This window comes from Lipotes vexillifer, unplaced genomic scaffold (genome assembly GCF_000442215.2).
Source record: "Lipotes vexillifer unplaced genomic scaffold, Lipotes_vexillifer_v1.1 scaffold447, whole genome shotgun sequence".
NCBI lineage: Eukaryota > Metazoa > Chordata > Mammalia > Artiodactyla > Lipotidae > Lipotes > Lipotes vexillifer.
In genome coordinates, this window is record NW_006786302.1 from 631,653 (window position 1) to 651,029 (window position 19,377).

A 19,377-nucleotide genomic window follows, 5' to 3' on the forward strand; every position below is an offset into this window, starting at 1 on the left:
ACATGGCTCAAGAAATTATTCTCCCAACAAGAGATATTACATTTTAAAATGTAATAATGAATACCTAAAAAGGAAGATAAATGCAGTTTTAAAAAGTTTGTTGACATATTTATGGAAACATTAAGTATGTTGTCAATAAACACAAAAGCATTCCTCTATTCCTAAGTATAAATGAGTCTGAAAAACAGCAAAGTTGAAATGAAGCAGCTGGCTGCAGACTTCTTAAAATTATCTCGTAAGTTCAAGAAAACCTTCAGTTTTATAGCTATTAATGAAGAAAGGGAGCTAATGTTTGTTTTCAAGGCACTCGTAAAAAAAGGCATTCTAGGTAAAAGTAAGAAAAGGACATCCCAATGTTTTCCCAACCAAAAAATACATCCATGAGCTAAATTTCAACTTTCTAAAAGGCTAAAGTACCTTGAGTGTTCACTAGAGTTATCTGAAAGAGCAGAAAAGGTGTCAAGTCTTTACATTTTATGATAATCATAATATTACATATGATCTTGTAACTAACCATTGTCCAGATAATGAATACAAAGAGCATTATTTATTTTTATATACTACAGTATTTAGATATACAAAGAGGTATTCCTAAAAGTTACTTAGAATTCAAATACATACTATTAGAGAAATTAGTAATTTTTTAAAGCTAAGAGTCTCTGAATATAAATATGTACGTTTCAGGTTCATGCTTGAAGATGGAGATTTTATTACCACGAAGGGCACATACTATTTAAACTTATCTTCATTGAAACATTATATAAAAAGCTGCCCAAATGTTCTGAAGTGTGTTTAGAGTTAATGTCATCTTGAACAGGGAATTTTGCGGGGGTGGGCGGCAGTTCACAGTCTTAACCTCCTACTGTGTGATAACCCTTGTTTAACAAGAACACCTGATCTATACACAAACCTAAAGGAAAGATTACAAAATAACAACATAATGAATGTAAGTAGTTTTAAGTTTGCTTCCATTAGAATACCAGGCATTTTCAACCCTCCCCGTTCATTCCTGGAATTCTCTGCTTTATCCCCTCCAACCACCCGTCCACTGGAGACCGTTGCGCGAAGGCTGAGCAGGCTCATCCCCACTGTCCAGCTAGCACAGCCCTGCCATTTCCACAAAACTTCCCTGGAGTCCGGTTGGCAGTGGTTTCCCTTTCCTGGAGCTATTTAAGCTGGTACCTTAAGTCAGAGGAAAGCTCTCCCTTCTTATTTACCCTAGCAGTGTATTTCACAGAGCCTCATAGGTGTGCCCTGCAATTCTTGGTAAAGATGCTTCATCACTACCTACAGCAGTACTCTGGGCCGGGGATGGAGGAGGAGGAGAAACTTTCCCTACAGCTTTGTCGGTGTGTGTAGCGTAGGGTGGGTTCGGCTATGGAAGAGTTTTCAATTGTAAAATACAGTAAGCATTTACCTTCTAAAACCAACACAAAGAGGTCTGATATTAAGCTTTTTATGGTGATTTTTTGGTGAGAACACAGGGTGATATATTTGGATATCTACCCTACTTATAGAACTGGAAGAGTTAATTGTAAAATACAGTAAGCATTTACCTTCTAAAACCAACACAAAGAGGTCTGATATTAAGCTTTTTATGGTGATTTTTTGGTGAGAACACAGGGTGATATATTTGGATATCTACCCTACTTATAGAACAGGTAAATAATACCAGGCACAGTGAAAAATGGCAAACAACTCTAAAAACTCAGTGTCCTAGGAGAAGTACAATGAAGAAATCATAACCTATGTTAACATGCTGTAAACCTTCGACACAAAAGGCTTCTGGAATGCGACAAGAAAATGACACCAGGCTTTGTGTTAGAAACCTCTCCTCTCTCAAGGTGTTCTCTATGCACTTGCTTCTCACGTGATCAAAGCTGTACACGTGTTTAGAAGAAAGGGTTTATCGCTACCCGCGGGCAGTAAGATCAATAAGAGCAGTTATAAACATAATTTAACACAATCCCGGATTTGTCATACTTTAGAAGTAACTCAATCCAAACTCTTCACATCTTCCTAACCTGCTGGCATTCAGGTGCAACCAGTAGACATCACTGAATAGCTTTTCATACCCTTGACTAAATTGCTTTGGTGTGCATACCATTTCCTTCTCTAAAACATGCAGTTCATACATTTGACAGTTTTACTACCATAGTCGATACACTCTGGACCAATGCACTCACAGCAGGCGTTATGGAACCAGCGATATTTGGATGCCCCCATGGACTCGCAGGATATTTTACACTGATGTATGGACATGCAGTCATCAAAATAAACCACAGTACACATGTGTTCTGAAAAATAAAAGATTAAGATTTTAGCAAAATAAATAGGAAAAGCAGGAAAGGCTTTAACACTTAGCTGAATATTATTAACAGTTATTTATCTTAGCTCTCTTGCTGCTAGTCTGCCCAGGACAACAGGTGAGGTGTGGGGAAAAAAGATCACATCTGTTAATCACATTGAGAAGGGAGTTTCCCACTCCAGCTCGGAGGCAAAGGGCTTCCTTCACCACTTCCTCAGATGTCAGACTTTGATCTGGGCATTTCTGATAAGATTTCCATAAGGAGAGAATTATCCAGCTAAAACAAGTTTGAAAAACACTGTTCTAAATTTATACTGAGAATTTACAATAAAATAAAGTAATTCAAATGATGCAATGTGATTAGCAATGTGGCACAATTCAGCATTAGCTATTAGAAATTATCCTGGGTGGTGTTTCCAGGAATTAGCTCCCTGCTTATTAGATCATGAATTTGAATAAACTTTGAGAAAAAATTATGAATTATTTAATATCTAGCATGTTGATTATTTACATTTTAATAATGGGAAAGTGGTAGCAAACACATTTCGGTACATTTCTGATGTTTCCCAAGATTTATAATTTGTCTTATAAAGTACTTTAACCTGAGAGGAAATAAGGATTCTTACTCTTTATCAACAAAAGCTGTTTTGCTTTTACTATTGATGGCCAAAGTTCATACGACTTTACAGACAGGGTTGTAAATGGAGGGCACAACAAAAAAGCCAAATAAAAAAGCACAAATTATACTGTTTATGTATAACTCATCTCATATTTTAAGAAATAATTGCAATATTCATAATTGTCTTATTCTTCCACAGTGAAATTGTGTGGAGCTTTTAATTTGAAAACATCACAGACATTATGAAAATTACACGCCTTTTACATTCCAAAGTTAAGGTATGACCTGTGTTCACTAATAAATGTTCCTTAACATGCTTCTCCAAGTTGTACACGTCACTCTCTCATTCAGTTTCCCTTCTGACCAACAGCACTCATTTGCAGAGCACTGCCTGGGGTAAGGCTACACTTGGAAATGAGGTGAATGTAATATCAACTTGCTCATTAACAAATTCAGCTGATGACCTGGCAGCATTCGTGGCACTAATGCTATTATAGAAACCTTACCTCCTAGGACACTCTGGATGTTACCTGACGATGAACAACTCTGCATAAGGTAAGCAGCCTTGTTGCTATCTCATGAAAAGAACAATGAAAGCATAATGCAAATAAATATCAAAATTAGAACCTGGTTATCTATTTTCCAACAGAACTTCTATCATCAGAAGTCTGAAGGAGTTGTGAGAACAACTCCTCCTCGTTTACTCAGGGATTGGGGTTATTAAAGTCCAGAACTTACTTAAGACTATACACACTCAAAACCAAAAAGCTACTCTAAAAGATAATGTTAATATAGGCTTCACAGACCACAGAGAAAGTGAGGGGGGCAAGAGAGAAAAAGCCAGCTTTGGCAGTTACCTTTGTCACTGGAATAAGGTGCATGAACATTATTGCTGGGAACAGACACATTTTGGTGGTGTGGCTGGTTCACAGTTTCTAAAAATGAAACAAGATTCTCATGATGTGAAAGTTCTTCTGCAACAGGGAAGGAAACAATGTTCCAGTTCAACTGAGTGTCTCCTTCTGTGAGTGCCCGGAAGAGAGAAGGGATGGGTTCATGAAGCTCCTCCACTGTGCTCTTTGAAGTTGGAGGCGTGTCACTGTAGTTTCGAGGATTACACATACCTGGGGGGGTGGGGGTGGCGAGGAAGACAAAGAGAATAAAATTCCTTTTTCTCACTGACTGTCATGAGATATTCTTAGGTACTGCCTTGCAATCCAAGCTCCAACATATTAAAATCAGGTGCCTTCTAACACTGTACATAGATACCTTCCTAGGTTTTTTGCTGAGAGGGCCTAGAGGCGATGACACCCTAGTAGCAATGAGCACACTAAGTGCCCAGATCTTGTTTTCTAAATACCTATCCTTGGCTAAGAGGAACAGAGCTCCTTGGGGGAAAGACTGACTCCATGGCTGGGTTAGGGAACGTCCGAAATGACCCTGGAACACCTTTCTGTGCCAGAAAGTAAGGAAGTGATCAATGAATGATGGAACACGTCAAAACAACACAGGAGGCAACCTGAAGGGGCTCCCACTGGCCAAACTGACAATTTTAACATTAAAATAAATAGTGATAGTAATGGATTACCACCCTATGAATAAAATAGGGATTGATGAGTCCTTATATTATAAATAAAAGAATAAAAAAATGGAAGAGAAGGGAAAGCTCTTCCTTTTAGCAGAGTGCCAAAGGATAAATGTAGACGAAATGAAGGAAAGAGTAAAGCATCATTTGGCAATCATCATAGAGGTGTTTGATCAGATGGGAGTTGTCAATGGATGCTAAGGCTGATGGGTAGAGGCTGGATGAGGAGCATACTGATGTACTCTTGGAAAACTCTACAAAATACTAATCAATTACAAAGGGGTTAACGGTGACTTTAATATGGAAAAATCTGGCAGACACCAATGTGCCCAGATCAAGGTTGTTTAGCAGTGATGGGACATCGTGTGTAAAGCTTGCTTTTATTCTGAAGTTTCAAAAAAAGAGTCTCATGGGAGTGTGTGCCCATGAGTGTGCGAGTGTGTGTATGTGTTGGCCGGGGGGAGGGAGAGGGTGAGAGCCAGAGGTACCAAGCAACAGAGCAAATGCAATAAAATGTTAATAACTGGGGAGTCTTTTTACCCTTTTGGCAAATTTTCTCTACATTTGAAGTTGTTTCAAAATGAATTATTAAAAAAAATTATTTTTAAAAGAAAACATAGCAGAAGAGAATTAGTCACTATAGAAAACTTTTCCAAAGAGTTTTTCTATAAAGGAGAGAGCTGTGGAAATGTTTAATGAGCCCCAGCCTTCGAGCTGTCCCGGTTGACACTGTGTGGAGCAGAAAGGAGAGACCCCAAAGAACCTCACCCAAAATGCAGTTCTGTGAGCTAACTAAATGATTACTACTGTGTTAAACCACTATGTTTTGGGGTAGGTTGTTTACTAGCAATAATAACTGAAACAGAACCCTCTGGATTTCCTTTTGTGAACATTTCACTTTTAAAAGCTAAATTATGTTTCATTTTTGTTTAGCAACTATTAGGTCTAATATGAAGTTTTTCCTTTTCCTCACATTAAAAGTTTGAAAAGTTATACCAAATTTATAAAGTCCTGTACGTTATAAATTTAGGGAAAAGGAAAAACTCTCACATGTGTGTTCCACATTTTGTTAGTTTAAGGGACAAGGCAAGAGCTGAGGATAACAAGGTTGTGCATACCATTTGTAATATCTTTCAATATACCTCAACTTTTATGATTTAGATTGTGTGACAGAATCACGGATTCAATGGTCAAATCGGACTCCTTTACTCATAAAAGAGGAAAAAGGCCCAGATAAGTTAAATAATTTGTCCAATGTTATATAATCTAGGATTAGAGACAAGATTATGATTCAGCCTGATTTTGTGTCCACTGCTCTAATAATCACATTCTAGAAATACTCTTTAAGTGCCACTGAAAAGCAAATAATACTTAGAATACTTATTTTATGCAAACATACATAATATATTCTTCTGCCAGACTCCATAATGAATAAAAACTAGTAATTAGAGAGGAAAGGGTGAAGAAACGAGTCCAACTGTTAGAAGTGCTAAACTCAACATCTACTGAGGCTTTGAAGAAACTTCAGTGCTCATATCCTGGGATTCCATTACATAAAAAAACAAACAAACAACAAACTTTTTTGGAGTTTTGTGCATTTAACAAACTTAGGCCAAAAGCATTTTTCATTTAAATCTCAATACACTGCATTAAAACCAGGAAGCATGAAGTAAACAGTTGTAGGTAATATGTTTCCATGGTATCATTATAAAATTTTTATCTATCTTCCTTTTTAATCAGGCTCTTGTCCAGAGGTCATCACTAGAGGTTCTCCTAGGCAAGCGGATTTTGTTTCTATTTCCACACTAAAGCACTCTTCAGATTCTGCATTCTTTCAAGGGTGGTGAACCATGGAATCTGCTCTTCGAATGAAGTGTGGGAGTTATCCTGCTCAGTAAAAGTAACCTTTTCAATTTTGTGGAAATTCTTTAGTTGTCCATTTTCACTATGTAAAATGGATCACTTTCTGGTTGGAGTTACTAACCACCCATAATTTAAACCAGTTAGTAAAACCTTTCTGAGAAGCATCTCACCACTGCCCTGAAGTTTATCATTGTTAGGGAGCTTTTGTTTAGTTGACTATAAAGTTTATTTTGGAACCTCTCATTTCTCTTCATTATCATTTTCTTGAGAAAGTTTGTTCCTCTGTGGCATTGTTTCACTACCAAAATTTACATACTAATTATACTAAAATTTTTCAAGAAATTGGCTCTGCACATGACAGCCTGGGAGGCCAAAAACCAGGAAACAAATGGCAACAACTGAAAAGGCAAGCATCTCAAATCATTTAAGTGCCCAGAATCCCTATGCGACTTCTTTCAGTGAGCCAGAATTCATGACTATTGTGTTCTTGGTCTACAACAACTAAATACGAAAGGGTTTTAAAATCTGTGCTTAATTCTTTTATAAATCTGACCTGTTTCATCATACATTTGAAAACTAAGGATATGTCAAGTTAGAATTTACTCAATGAAACCACATTTTAAGGGTAGAAATTAAAACTAAGGGGAAAAAGTTATTCCTTTCTTTTAGTGTGCTGGTTAGACAGCAACAACAGAGTCCAGAGGAGCTTACAATGAAAAGAGCATTCCTTTCCCCTCCTCCCACCCGAAACTGCACTCCCCATACACAGCTACTTTTAAAGTCTGTTCTAAGTTTCTCTGGTGGTTACTGCTACAAGAATTTAAGTAAAAATGATTAATGTATAAGTAGCAGTAAAAACAACCATAGACATTGCCTATTAATCTTCTTACGCGAAAAATGAAGATTAAGTTCATTTATACTAACCTCATCTCTCTCCCATATTTCTAATAATTATATTATTCTAGGGCTACCCTGGTGGCGCAGTGGTTGAGAGTCCGCGTGCCGATGCAGGGGACACGGGTTCGTGCCCCGGTCCGGGAAGATCCCACATGCCGCGGAGCGGCTGGGCCCGTGAGCCATGGCCGCTGGGCCTGTGCGTCCGGAGCCTGTGCTCCGCAACGGGAGAGGCCACAGCAGTGAGAGGCCCGCGTACCGCAAAAAAAAAAAAATTATATTATTCTAATACTATTATTTGTTTCTTTTGTAATCTTAAATACACTTAAACTTCTCACTTTTATTCCACGTTGCTTAATTCCCTCATTTGCAGATAAGGATACTGTTGCCCTTTTGACGTTCCCTACCCAACTCCTCCTGTGACATCAACAAATTTTATAACTATTACACATTCTGTTGCCTATGCATAATGAAATCTTCTTGTCTTATTAAACACTGATTCTGAACGTTGAAAACCAGCAAACAGCAGCTACCTTCACATGACCCCATGAACACTGCTGACTGCAGAACAGATACTGTGATAGAATTTCCTTGTCCAATGTCACACAAGCAAAGGAAAATATTTCTAATTTCAAGATGAAATGAACTTTTCTTTGAACTCCATAAAATATTGAAAACCATTACCTATGAGGTCTTCTTGGCAAAAAATGATTAAACCTGAGTCTAACCAAACTTTCATAATTAGCTCCAAATTACTGGAAATATGGAGAGAGGAACAAGTTAAATGGTATCTCAAGGAAGCAAACAGTCAAATCCCGAATGTGGGATATTCTACGGGAAAACTGATTCTATTTCTCCAGTATGTCAAATGGCATGAGAAAAAAAGAGGGGGCCAGTCTGGATTAAAGGAGGACTCAGACGCAGCAACCAGATATAACACAAGGACCTTGTCTGGATCCACTTGAACAAATCAATTATACGCACACTTCTGAGAAATCAGGAGAAACGTGACCATGAACTGAATTTTAGATTAAACAAAGAAATTATTGTTAATTTTGTTAGGTGTCACAAGGCACTATGATTAAAAAGGCAAGTGTCTGTATTTACTTTAGAGATTGATATTGAAAAATTCAGGAGTAAAAATTATTTACTGTTTCTAACTTGCTTTTTTCTTTTTTTTTTTTTTTTTTGCGGTACGCGGGCCTCTCACTGTTGTGGCCTCTCCCGTTGCCGAGCGCAGGCTCCGGACGCGCAGGCTCAGCGGCCACGGCTCACGGGCGCAGCCGCTCCGCGGCACGTGGGGTCTTCCCGGACCGGGGCGCGAACCCGCGTCCCCTGCATCGGCAGGCGGGCTCCCAACCACTGCGCCGCCAGGGAAGCCCCTAGCTTGCTTTCTTTTGTTAAATTAATTTTTATTGGAGTATGGTTGCTTTACAATGCTGTGTTAGCCTCCACTGCACAACGAAGTGAGTCAGCCATGCGCGTGGATGCCCCCTTCCTTTTGGACTCTCCTCCCGTTTAGGTTACCACAATGTTACTTGCTGTTTGAACACCTGCACACAAGGAAAGAGAAAGGAATGGAAAAGGACAGATGAAACGAAGGTGGCATATTCTTGACAACTGCTGAAGTAGGTGACAGGTATATAGGAATCATTATGCTATTCTCTCCACTTCTGTGTATGTGTGAAAATTTTCATAACAGAAAACGAACTGCTATATTTAATTCCTTTATGGACTAATATTTTCTTGTCGAACTTTTGTTTTTTCTTGGAATTTCTATGCTTGGAAGTTTCTTTTCTTGAGGACCATACATAAACTTTCAGCATATCTTGAAAAATCATTCTGCTTCTCAAGTACATGCTTGCTATCCTATGGAACTCAGTTCCTTCTCAGAGATAAGCCCCTCAGAACCCTCACTTCTTGCTTTGGTCAGGCTAGTTGTCTCCTAGGTCTCTGTATCATTGATGCTTTAAATCTTCTGTATAATGCAGAAAAAGCCTTTCTGGTGGGAGACAGCCTGCCCCTCCTGGGGTAGGTAATTCTTGGATCCAGCAAACTAACCAATGCAGAGCCAGACCTCCTATCTCTGGCCAGTACACCCCGGGAGGCAATATATTCCTCTGCCTTCACCATCCTGGGGCCATGTACCAGGCAACTAGGGACGACCCCTGCAGCTTAGAGTCCACCAAAACTATTCAGACTAGCCACTTCTACACTGCTTGCCCTGCCCCACCCTGCCTTTCCTGCAGAAACCCCAAAAGAAGACTGCCAACACTTTCCTCTGCTTCTGTCTTTCCCACTTGACCAAAACCTGGCGCTTCCCCTGGGACCCTGCGTGGCAATGCAGTGACCCCTCTCTGAGACCTGGGAGCATGATGAAAGCTGTTTGCTCAGCTTCTCCTGTGTCTCCTCTATGGCTGCACCTGACTGACCATCATATGAAAGAACAGTTATCATCCTACAACCATCCTTAACTCCTGGTTAAAGCTATTGTTTCCTTCAACCCATGTTTTCCTCTTTCTTGGTCTTCTGCCCTACCTTGTTTGATCGATCCCCTATTACATCTTTAAAATGTGCCTCTCACGTCATATTTTAGAAGTGCAACAGAGGATCGTTTGGTTTGAATTGGATGTCAGATGTGAGGAAAGCGGGGAATTAAGCACCAACCTATGCGTTGGGTAAATGACGGCGGGGTGGATTTAAAAACCATCATCACTAAGGAGGCCTAGGAACAAAAGGCCAGGGTGGATCTTCAATGCGCACATTGGAACTGTCCGAAAGGGGCAGTGGGTCTAGTGGTGGAAGTGAGACGTTGATTCAGGTACTGAAGCTATTAATAAACGAGGGGGAAGTGACTGAGGATACAAAGATAACAGGCAAAAGGAGGGATAAGAGATGGAAAAATCCAATAAAATGTGTTTTAAAGGAGCTGGAGTTTCTGAAGTAGAGTGGAAGAAGTTCAAAATCCATCAAAATACAGTGTTTCCAAGTCCAGTCGAAATCTGCTGGAGGGCTTCCCTGGTGGCACAGTGGTTGAGAGTCCGCCTGCCGATGCAGGGGACGCGGGTTCGTGCCCCGGTCCGGGAGGATCCCACATGCCGCGGAGCGGCTGGGCCCGTGGGCCATGGCCGCTGAGCTTGCGCGTCCAGCAACGGGAGAGGCCACGACGGTGAGGGGCCCACGTACCGCAAAAAAAAAAAAAAAAAAAAAATCTGCTGGAGACTTGGTCTAGGGTGATACCAGTGGAGATGAAGAGAGGTGCCTCACTGGTGGGAATGCAAACGATAAACCCCTTTGGAAGGAGAATTTGACAACATCTAGCAATATTAAACAGAACTGACTATCTATACGAGGTTTTTCATCATACTATTATTTGTAATAGTACAAGCCTGGAAGCAACTACATGTCCACCTAGGGATGAATGAGTATATAAAGTGTTACTGCCGACAACAGGGCTTTAGGTAGCTACCAAAAAATGATGTTAATGTGGAAGAAATTCCAGAACATTCAATTAAGAAAAAAGAAAAAACAAGACGTATTAATGTTTTATGTAACAAGTGAATGTTTTGTACAACAGATATAAATGTATAAAATGTATATGATGTGCATTTATAAGATGAGCCCGGGACAGCCTGTCTGAAACCAACAAAGACGACAGAAGTCATGTCAAAAAGACTCAAGAGCCAAGTTGAAGAGCCTCCTACTAACCAAAGATGGGACAATTTGAGCAAAAAATAATAATAATGACAACAACTGATTAAAACGCCAAATATATATAAAAAAGCCATGGGTGGAACCACTGGGTGAAAGACTGGTGGGGACTCACCACGAAGTCGTCAAACCTTCGCCATCTGAACCCACCCACCAATTTTAGCAACACTGAAAGCGGGACGACAAGATATTATTAATGAGGACACTGTACACTGCACCCCACCTCCCAAAACTAAACCTGAGTCCGATCAGCCTTTAGATCTACAGGAGATAGAGAGGACAGGGTAACAAGTTAAATAACCACAGGAAGCAATCAGGCAAATCCAGAAAGTGGCATGTTTTCCATCACAACTCACTAGTTCCTACAAGTCAATGGAATTTTAAAAGGTGATGAGGGGAGGAGGAACAATAAAAGAAATCTAACAATTAAATATACTAAGTGGACTCTGTTGGATCTTGCTTTGACTAAAACAACTATAAACAACCTTTAGGCAGCTAGGGCAATCTGAGTAGGACCGGGTATTAGATGCTGAGGAAGTATTGTCAGTCATGTTAGTCATGTGGTACTGACATTGTGTTATGTAAGGAAATTTACTCTTTTTTTGAGATGAATAACTAAAGTAGTTTGGAGTTGTAGTAAAACTATTTATTTACTTTATAGTCATCCAACCAAAAAAGGCAGGGATAGACACATAGATGACGGGTGGAACAGGTATGGCCTTGATGCTGGGGCACAGGTACACAGCAGTTCACTGTGCTCTCTATTTTTGTGTACATCTGGAAAAGTAAAAACAAAACAAACACACACATACCCAAAACAAAGCCTGAGGGTAGAGATCCAGATCTAAAAACCACAGGATTTGAGGAATATGCTGGACAGCAAAGATGAAATGAGCTACAGCTGTTACTCTTAAGAGACAATCAGAAAAGAGAAACAGATTCTCTTTATAGCACAGAGGATCCTATCTCAGTCCAATGAGGAAGGAGTCTGAGAAAAGGGGACAGCTGAACTGCAGTTTTAAAGGGTTAAAGAGTTAACTGGTCAGAGAGAGGATGAGTGTTTCTCCCAGCAACAGTCTGCCCACGTAAGTTTTCTTTCCAAAACGCAAATGATAGCATTCTATAAACATACTCTTGCACCTTGCTTTTTTTTTTTACGTAATACATCTTAGAGACTGTTCCTCAGAAAGCCCTTAAAACACCTTTTGGTTTCTCAAGGATCTTTGTAATGAAGTCGTATATAAATGAAGATAATCTATTTTTATTATGCTAAGTACCTATTTTTACTTGTGACAATACCACATACTTCTTATAAGAAAATATCAACAGGGGATTTCCCTGGCAGTCCAGTGGTTAAGACTCCATGCTTCTCCAATGCAGGGGGCACGGGTTCAACCCCTGGTCGGGGACTAAGACCCCACATGTGCAGACAAAAGAAAAACAAACAAACAAACAACTCTGCTCTCTGCCAAGCCCGACTCCCCCCGAAACCACCCCCTCCCTGACCCCTCTCATTAAAAAAAATAATCTAATTTAATTTGCATGGCTTTTAAAAACATATATACATCAACAGTATAAAAATGAAAAAGTAGGGGCTTCCCTGGTGGCGCAGTGCTTGAGAGTCCGCCTGCCGATGCAGGGGACGTGGGTTCGTGCCCCGGGCCGGGAAGATCCCACATGCCGCGGAGTGGCTGGGCCCATGAGCCAGGGCCGCTGAGCCTGCGTGTCCGGAGCCTATGCGCCGCGGTGGGGGAGGCCACAACAGTGACAGGCCCTCATAATGCAAAAAAAAAAAAAAAGAAAAAGGGACGCGGGTTCGTGCCCCGGGCCGGGAAGATCCCACATGCCGCGGAGTGGCTGGGCCCATGAGCCAGGGCCGCTGAGCCTGCGTGTCCGGAGCCTATGCGCCGCGGTGGGGGAGGCCACAACAGTGACAGGCCCTCATAATGCAAAAAAAAAAAAAAAAAAAAAAGAAAAAGTGAAAAAACCCTGTTTGTTCCTCCACTTCTACTTCCCAAGAATAAGAGCTTTTAATTTCCTCCCAGACCTTTTCTATAAAAATACAAATACATATATATGTAAATACTATTAAATACAAGCAAATGCAATAATATATTGTTCTATACACCTACAGTATCTTATAAAAAACCTAGTCTAGGCACAAAAAATACATTTATATTATTTAAAGTCTCTTAAAGGATTCCGTGATGTGAAATATTAAGAAACTTTACTGTATGTCAACTTACCAACACAGTCACAGCACTCATCCCAAAGCGTCCCAAGACACAGCATACACTCCTTACAGCAGGAACAATTTCCTTCTCCAGGTCGGCACTGGCAGAGCTCCTAGAAATGAGACAGATGTTCAAATTTTAAATTCCAAATAACTATATTTAAAATTGTTAATTTTCTGCAGCAGAAAAACTCCATAATATTTACATTTATAGTAATTTACTCTTGGCACAATGTTTTTATTCAACATCATTAACTATTTGTAGGAACATAAATATCTACAAGGTAGATAGGTTTAGATTTAAGTACTACTAGATCTAAGTAGATTTAGATTTTCTTTTGGACACATTCAGAAAACACATTTTGGATCCTTTTATCTTATTTTGAAACAAAATGAAAACATTTTACTTTATAACCCATAACTTTACCCCCCATACTACCTCAACAAATAATTCAGCATAAGAACAAAACTTACTTTCCAGCTATTAGATTCACTGTCCAAATTAATCTAAATGCATGGCCAGCCGACCTGTAGTGGGAGTTGTGGTTTCTCAATATGTAAAGTGTGAATAAAAGCATGTTTTAAAAACTATTTTCATTGATCTACAATATATTAAAACAGTGTGCTTGGCGTGGCAGTCTGTTTACAAAGAAGGCAGTGATTCTTCCCCTCCCCATGTCACCCTCTTTGCAGCTCCTCTGATCAAGAGACAGAGTCTATTTCCAGACCCCTTGAATGGAAATGATCATGAAACTTGCTCTGACCAACAGAATTTGGTGGAAGTGATTTAGTGTCAGTTCTGAGTCTGGGCCTCAAGAGGTCTGGAGTGTTTCCACTCGTTCTCTTAGAACTTTGCCCAGCTGCCACGTGAAGCCTGGGAGAGTCCATCCATCTTGAAGCCATCCCAGTTCGGCCAGCCTCCAACCAACTCAGCAGCTGACAACAGACACAAGAATGAGCCCAGAAAACCCACCCAGCTGATAGAGGCCAAATTGCTGACCCACAGAAACAAGAGCAAAATAAACAGTTATTGTTTCAAGTCAGGAAGCTTTGGGATGGTTTGTTACTGCACGAAAACTAATTAACATGGCTTGCTTTGTACATGAAGCTTCAAGGTAATTCCTTTAGCCTTCCCTCTGCCCCTTCCCTGGCCACCAGAGAGTCACTGCTAAACAAACCCAACCTAAAGGGAAATTCCGTGGCCACACGGCTCAGTTGGCTTTCCCTGGTTGATGAGATATTATATATATATTTTAAAAGTTAAACATGCACATAATATTTATCCCTATTAACTTCATCTTATTATGTTTCTAGACGACTGGAGATAATCAATCATTCTAATATGACATAATTTTTTACAAACTGATATTTTTCCAGTTTTAGTGAGAAGTAATTGACAGACATCACTGTCTAAGGTGTACAGCATGATGGTTTGATTTACATTTATTGTGAAATGATTACAATAGGTTTAGTTAACATCCATCATCTCATATAGATAAAATAAAAAGAAAAAATATTTCTCCTTGTGATGAGAACTCTTAGGATCTACTCTCTTAACAACGTTCCTATACATCATATAGCAGTAGTAACTGCAGTCATCATGTGGTACATTACAGCCCTAGTACTTATTTATCTTATAACTGCAAGTTTGTACCTGCTGACCGCCTTCCTCCAATTCCCCCTCCCCATGACCCCATTTCTGGTAACCACAAGTATGATTTCCTTTTCCATGAGTTTGTTGGGGTTTTTTTGCTCTTATTTCACTTAGCATAGTTCCTTCAAGGTCCATCCATGTTGTTGCAAATCGTAGGATTTCCTCATTTTTTATGGCTGAAGAGTATTCCATTATATACATATACCGCAACTTCTTTATCCATTTATCCACCAATGGAAACTTAGGTTGTTTCCATATTTTGGCTATTGTAAGTAATGCTGCTATGATCATGGGGGTGCAGATACCTTTTGGAGTTAGGTTTTTGCTTCCTTTGAATATATTCCCAGAAGTGGAATTGCCAGATCATGTGATGGTTCTATTTTTGATTTTTTGAGGAACCTCCAAAATGTCTTCCACAGTGGCTACACCAATTTACATTCCCATCAACAGTGCACAAGGGTTCCCTTCTCTCTACACCCCTACCCACACTTGCTATCTCTTATCTTTTTAATGATGGCCATCATGGCCATTCCAACAAGTGTGATGTGATAGCACACTGTAGTTTTGATTTGCACTTTCCTGATGATTAACGATATTGAGCATCTTTTCATGTACCTGTTAGCCATTCATATATCTTCTTTGAAAAAATGTCTATTTAGGTCCTTTGCCCATTTTTAAATTGGATTCTATTTTTTTTTTGCTATTGAGTTGTATGAGTTCTTTATATATTTTGGATATTAACCCCTTATCAGATATAGCAACACTGACATTTAATTCCTTTTCTCAAAAAGTCCCCTAGTTATTACACAATTACACAGCACTTTCAAGAATCAACACTTGCTGGGAATTCCCTGGTGGTCCAGTGGTTAAGACACCACAATCCACTGCAGGGGGCCCAGGTTTGATCACTGGTCAGAGAACTAAAATCCCACAAGCTGTGTGGCATGGCCAAAAAAAAAAAAAAAAAACACTTGTGCTATGCTCTAATTCATTAGTTTGATGTCAGTATATAGCTGTGACCTAATATATGTAAATTATAATATTTTAGTACCATGGAATTCTATACTCAGGCCACATGCATGTAATGCACACCCTGAGTAACCTTACTAGGCCTGATGGAAAGAGAGGGACTAAAAGGGCACGACGGCCTTCCTGAGAAGTACCAGTGCTTCATCATTAAAACTGGTGATGCCTGATTCACACAAACTCAAACTTACTTGGAAATTTAGAAAAACAGAGCTGCCAAAGCTGTATGTTGTGATTTGTTTCTCCATAAAAATCTGTCTGTCGTCTTCGGAGTGAGAGAACATTTTCTTAGTACGCATTTAAAAAAAAATGCCATCAGAGTTAAGGATATTGATACTTTTTGTTCTTAAGTTTTTTTTTTTTTTTTTTTGCGGTACGCGGGCCTCTCACTGTCGTGGCTTCTCCCGTTGCGGAGCACAGGCTCTGGACGTGCAGGTTCAGTGGCCATAGCTCACGGGCCCAGCGGCTCCACAGCATGTGGGATCTTCCCGGACCGGGGCACGAACCCGTGTCCCCTGCATCGGCAGGCGGACTCTCAACCACTGCGCCACCAGGGAAGCCCTGTTCTTAAGTTTTAAAAAGGTTGCAACTTAGTCACAAGAAATATAGTTTTTTAAAATTTTAATTTACATTATCCATAGAAAATATTCCTTTACTATCTTGTGTATATTTACATTATCTACATAGCTCAGGAGAAACATATTAGGAAAGTAACAAACTTAGTCAAAGAATAAGTCTCTCCTTTTTCCTATCACAGCTTTCAAATGGTAGCCTGTTAAATGAATTACTGTATATTATGCTAAATAATTTTAAAATGAATGTCGATTTAATGGACATTAGAGAAATCTGAGTCTTTAAAGCATTCATTCTACCTTTTACTGTCAGGTTTTTGTGAGGTGTTTTAAACTGGAATGAAAGGGTGGACGATAACATCAGATGACTGCTAACTAATGGAAGGTTAAAACTCAGACTATTAAAAGGTACTTGAACTTGCCTTATCTACCCCTTAAGATTAAATGTATTTCACACCCTCTTAATAGATGCCTATCCTGTACTTTTACATGTCAGTGTGACAGAACAATGCACTGAAGTAACATGCTTAATGACTTTTAATTTACTGATAGAATACAAAGTGAGAAGCTCTAGGAAGCCGAGACATGGGAGAAATGACTGAAACACAGGCTTTATTACTATACCATTAAACAGACAAAAATCCAGGTTAAGACTTCATTGGTAAAAATTACTGCTAAAACTGGTTGAATGCTAACTAATATTTTCTTTCCATCTTACTACAAAATAGAATGAAAAATCTGTCTTAATAAAGCCAAAATTTGATTTCATAAATTATGAGATTTCAGAGAGTAAATAAGCTTCAAAATGTACCAAACAACCTGTATTCTTCAAAACTCACGCAAGCATTCTTTCCAGGAGATTGGAAAATAATGAAAACGAGCTCCTCAAATGAACTTTTTAGCCAGTATTACACATTTAACTTCTTAATTTCCAGGAGAAAAATAATACACAGGCAAAGTTAACATATGGCATTTTGGATCTCAAAAACCTCACTGCAAAACTAAAGAGAAAAAATTTGTGGAAATGATTTGTTTTGTTTCTATGTTCTCAAGTCAAAAGAAGAAAGGAAACAATGAATTTCTATGTGTAAATAATTATGAATAACAAACGTGTAGCTCATCAAGAAATCCATTATTTTCTATTCACTTTATGTGTACTTCAGAATCACACTATTAAATAAGTTTGGTCATAAACACATTTGGAAATATATTTTAATTTTTTGGACAGCTAGCAAACTATGGTTGGGAAGAATGTTTCTAAATATAAAAAAAAAAAATGTAAGGTGCTTTGAAGTCACATACTGGAAATACAAAAGAAAAAAAACACACCAAAACGTAACTATGAAGAATCAAGGATCACAGAAAAACATAAAAAATTACTCCATTTAAATTAAGTAGAATCTTTTCTTCAGGACACTTAAAAAGAAATCTTTACTTTAGTTGTTTTATTTATGAGAACATAAATGAATCTTCTATAACTAGAAAGGCTTTGCTAAAGAGGCTAGAGTCAAGATAAAAGGAATGCTTTAAATTTTTAAGAGTTTTTTTTTTTTAAATCATAAAAGACTTTGAAAAAAATCTACCAGAGTAGAAGGAAAAAGCACCCAAGTTCCTCCCACTTCAGTAAATTCCTATGAGTTTCTAACAAAATAATGATGGCACGCTCTCCTGATTTAAAAAGTATTTCCCTATTGGATCAATAAAAATCTGTCAACATAATGGCTCCATAATGGAACATACTATGTACCAAAGTTCAGAAGCAGGCCTTAAATACTTCATCTCTTTCACAGCTTGTCCATGTTCTCATTCTGTATCACCGCCTTCAGAAACGTCATTATTATACTCCATGTCACTATTACTTCAAAGTCTTCCATATTAACTAGAAAGAGGGTTGTGCTGAGATGTGGGATTCCTGTGTGGACTATTTACGTAATTCACTAACCTTCCTATGACTAACCTTGAGCACTGCTCAGTCGGCTGAACGTGGGATCCCAAGCAAACACAGCGTTCACAGAAGAAAGGTGGATCCAGCGTCTCCACTTATTTCCTGCCACAGCCTCCTCCAAAGTTCCTAAGTGGGTTTTATGTAACATTAACAGGCACTGTGCTAAGTGTTTTATATGCATTATCCTGGAGCTCATAAAGCCTTTATCAAGGTATTATTCATCTTCATTTTCATATAGGGTGATGAATTTGTACATCATTCAATTAGTAAGTGGCTGAGATTTGACCCCAGTTTTGGATAGCTATTGCTGCTTTTTAAACAATGAGATGAGAAATATAAAGCTTATTTCTTATTAATTTAGCATCTCAATAATTATAGTTATTACTTTCTTAGAGAGAATGAGCCCATAATTAAACTTAGCTAACCCTTCAGGTTGTTTAATCAAAGGCACTATTATATCTTTCACTCTCAGTACCTGAATACAATTACAAGTGCTATTGCCAAAGTTTAATCATTGTTTGTAAAGGTAAAATAAGTATCAATGGCAAGAGTTGCAAAACCAGTGTGTTGGGATTTAATACTTAATTCTTTTTTTGCTTGGGCCAGTTAATGATCGCATCATCTGCCTCCCTGGTCTGGAAGTCCCAGGGAAAGTATGGGCACTGCTCCTGGTACAGATGAAAGGCTGGAAGGGATGGGTCAGTGATCCAGCCCAACTGGGCTCCGACGTCAGATCTTCTGCCACAGAGCTGCTCCTGCCACCACTGCTTCCGCGTGTCAGAGCCAGAGTGACATGGATCGTGAAGTACCACGCTAGATGTTCTTAAAGTGTAATCACACCGTTCAATACATTTATGGTGGAAAAAATTATAACTTTATACTAAATAGAAAACAGAAGTTTATACATTTGAGCTATCCTATGTTGACCAGAATGAGTATTTAGAGATAATTTGGCAATTTGCTTTAA

General features: G+C 39.0%; 1 protein-coding gene across 1 annotated transcript in view; it reads right to left on the reverse strand.

Moving 5' to 3' along the window:
* Positions 1 to 2,065: 2,065 nt before the first annotated feature.
* Positions 2,066 to 19,377, reverse strand: part of TWSG1 (twisted gastrulation BMP signaling modulator 1) — a 31,080-nt gene continuing 13,768 nt past the window's right edge. The window contains exons 2-4 of the mRNA XM_007458446.1: positions 13,227 to 13,326; positions 3,785 to 4,051; positions 2,066 to 2,297 (exon numbers count right to left, since the gene is read on the reverse strand). Coding sequence (XP_007458508.1) covers positions 2,116 to 2,297; positions 3,785 to 4,051; positions 13,227 to 13,326 — 549 coding nt within the window. The 3' untranslated portion in view covers positions 2,066 to 2,115. The remainder of the gene's footprint in view (positions 2,298 to 3,784; positions 4,052 to 13,226; positions 13,327 to 19,377) is intronic.